The following is a 2312-nucleotide window of genomic DNA, read 5'->3' as shown; positions in this document are numbered from 1 at the left end:
GTTTATGGGAAGGAAAGGAAAAAATTGTATCTTTACTACATTACATATTTTGATGGCTCTTGTTTTGGCAGGTGCTCTTGGTTACGCTCTTCTTGCCCTTTGAGTCCTGCATTTCTTTCAGCTTAGAAAAGCGACCCATATTGAACAGTAGGAAAACATCCTGCCTCCTCCTTTTTTCATAAAAGGAATGTTTATTTCTGCGAGCTCCTCACATCCAAGGGTGAACCTCAACGACTTCTTTTTGTTAGTTTGCCCATAAAAACCGATCCCATGCTTATGCCTTTCTACATAGAAAACACTTTTGTTTCCCCCTTTGTCTCCTAGAACAAAGGCAAGGGGGAAAAGCCTTCTGCTGAAAAGCAACAAGTCATTTCTTTTCAGGGTGTGGAACAGCAACCCCCTCCTTCCTCACAGCAGCAAGAATAACAGACAGAGGGCTGAATTTTCACTTTAAAACAATTACAACAGGTATCACTGAGGTAAAAAGGAACGGGTGAGCTGACAGAGCAGAGGCATCTCCCCACACACGATCTGGGCTGCAGCTGGCCGTGCCGTACTCACGTGATTGCTCCGCCGAGCTGGAAGGAGCAGGCAGTAAGCTCAGGCTCAGGAGTTACCCTGCCTGCCCGGCAGTTCGACCCCAGCAATTCAGAGAGGGTTTGGCTACTTCTCGGCAGGGGCAGCTCAACACATCTGGCTTCCCTCCCTCTCATCCAAAGCAAGGCAGGATAGTTTTAGCTGGGTTGGGGTTTTTTCCTGCACAGAGGTAGCAGGAGAGAGAAGTAAGGGGACTTCTTGCAGGGAAAGGACTCTCCCATCCCACCAGTGGCCTCTTTCTGTGCTCTTCCACTTAGCTGGGCATAAGCACCAGTGGACACAGTCTGTCTGATCCTTTACACCACGATTTTATTTTTTTTCCCCCTCCTCAAACCCTCTGGGAGGAAGAAAAAAGTTTGGAAAAGCCTCCCTTCCTCCCTCTTCAGGGAGCCATTGCCATCCTCTTCTACCAAGTACCCCTCTCCTCTGCGTGTCTGCATGCATGCGTGTGTGTGTGCCAGAGGGGACGGGGGCCTCATACTGCTGTCTCGCCTTTGCTGCCAGTGCTGAGTCTGTGGTAGAAGCGTCGCCAGGACTGAAGGGTTTTGCCAGACCAGATCCAAAAGCCAGTTGTGATCCCAACAATCATGGTCATGAGGTACTTGATCATGAAGACAGTGAAGTCTGGGCTCATAGGGGCAAAGTGGCTGGGACAGGGCACAGCATAGGTTTTGCAGGTCTGGAGGAGCCACGTCTTCTCCCAGGTGCCACGAAAGGCCTGCTCATAGAAGTAACATGCCAGGACAATGGTGGCAGGCACCGTGTAGAGGACACTGAAGACACCAATGCGCACCATCAGCTTCTCCAGTTTCTCTGTCTTGGTGCCGTCATGCTTCATGATGGTGCGGATGCGAAACAAGGACACGAAGCCAGCGAGCAAGAAGGAAGTGCCAATGAAGAGGTACACAAACAAGGGCGCCAGCACAAAGCCCCGCAAGGAGTCCACACTGTAGATACCTACGTAACACACCCCACTGAGTACGTCCCCATCCACCTGCCCCATGGCCAAGATGGTGATAGTTTTGACAGCAGGCACAGCCCAGGCAGCCAGGTGGAAATACTGGGAGTTGGCCTCGATGGCCTCATGGCCCCACTTCATGCCAGCAGCCAGGAACCAGGTGAGGGACAGGATGACCCACCAGATGGAGCTTGCCATGCCGAAGAAGTAGAGGATCATGAAGAGGATGGTACAGCCTTCTTTCTTGGTGCCTTGGGCCACAGTGCGGTAGCCGTCCTCAGAGAAGCGCTCCAGACACACCACTCGTTCCTCCAGCAAGAAACCTGCCGCATAGGCCACTGCCACCATGAAGTAGCAGCCAGAGAGGAAGATGATGGGCCGCTCTGGGTAGCTGAAGCGGCGCATGTCCACCAGGTAGGTCAGCACAGTGAAGAGGGTTGAGGCGCAGCAGAGCACAGACCACACGCCCACCCACAGCCGGGCAAATCGCACCTCCGCCTCCTTGAAGTACATGAGCCCGTTGGGCCGGGCTGGCTCACAGGGAGCCCCGCAGTCCCGCTCCCCCAGGAACCGGTAGCCCAAGTAAGAGGGCACTTTGAGCTGCCGGGGGCAGGAGAAGGAGAAGCCAGAGGGGGGCTGTGGCGGGGTGAGGAAGTCAGGGAGGTAGCCAGCCGTGGGGTGGGCAGTGGCCCCCCGGCCTGCTGCACCACCAGGCCCCGGCGGGGCATCCGATGTGTTCTGCCCCACACAGATCTCA

General features: G+C 54.4%; 1 protein-coding gene across 1 annotated transcript; it reads right to left on the bottom strand.

Moving 5' to 3' along the window:
• Positions 1-712: 712 nt before the first annotated feature.
• FZD7 (frizzled class receptor 7) lies at positions 713-2305 on the bottom strand (the record flags this gene model as incomplete). The annotated part of the gene is made up of 1 exon (XM_009708052.1): positions 713-2305. A coding segment is annotated over one exon (1233 nt), but the record flags the coding sequence as incomplete, so codon positions are not given.
• Positions 2306-2312: the final 7 nt, after the last annotated feature.

The sequence above is a fragment of the Cariama cristata genome, unplaced genomic scaffold (genome assembly GCF_000690535.1).
Source record: "Cariama cristata isolate BGI_N322 unplaced genomic scaffold, ASM69053v1 scaffold23509, whole genome shotgun sequence".
Lineage (NCBI taxonomy): Eukaryota > Metazoa > Chordata > Aves > Cariamiformes > Cariamidae > Cariama > Cariama cristata.
Note: the sequence above shows the minus strand (reverse complement) of the source record. Positions and strands in the feature narration are given on the sequence as shown.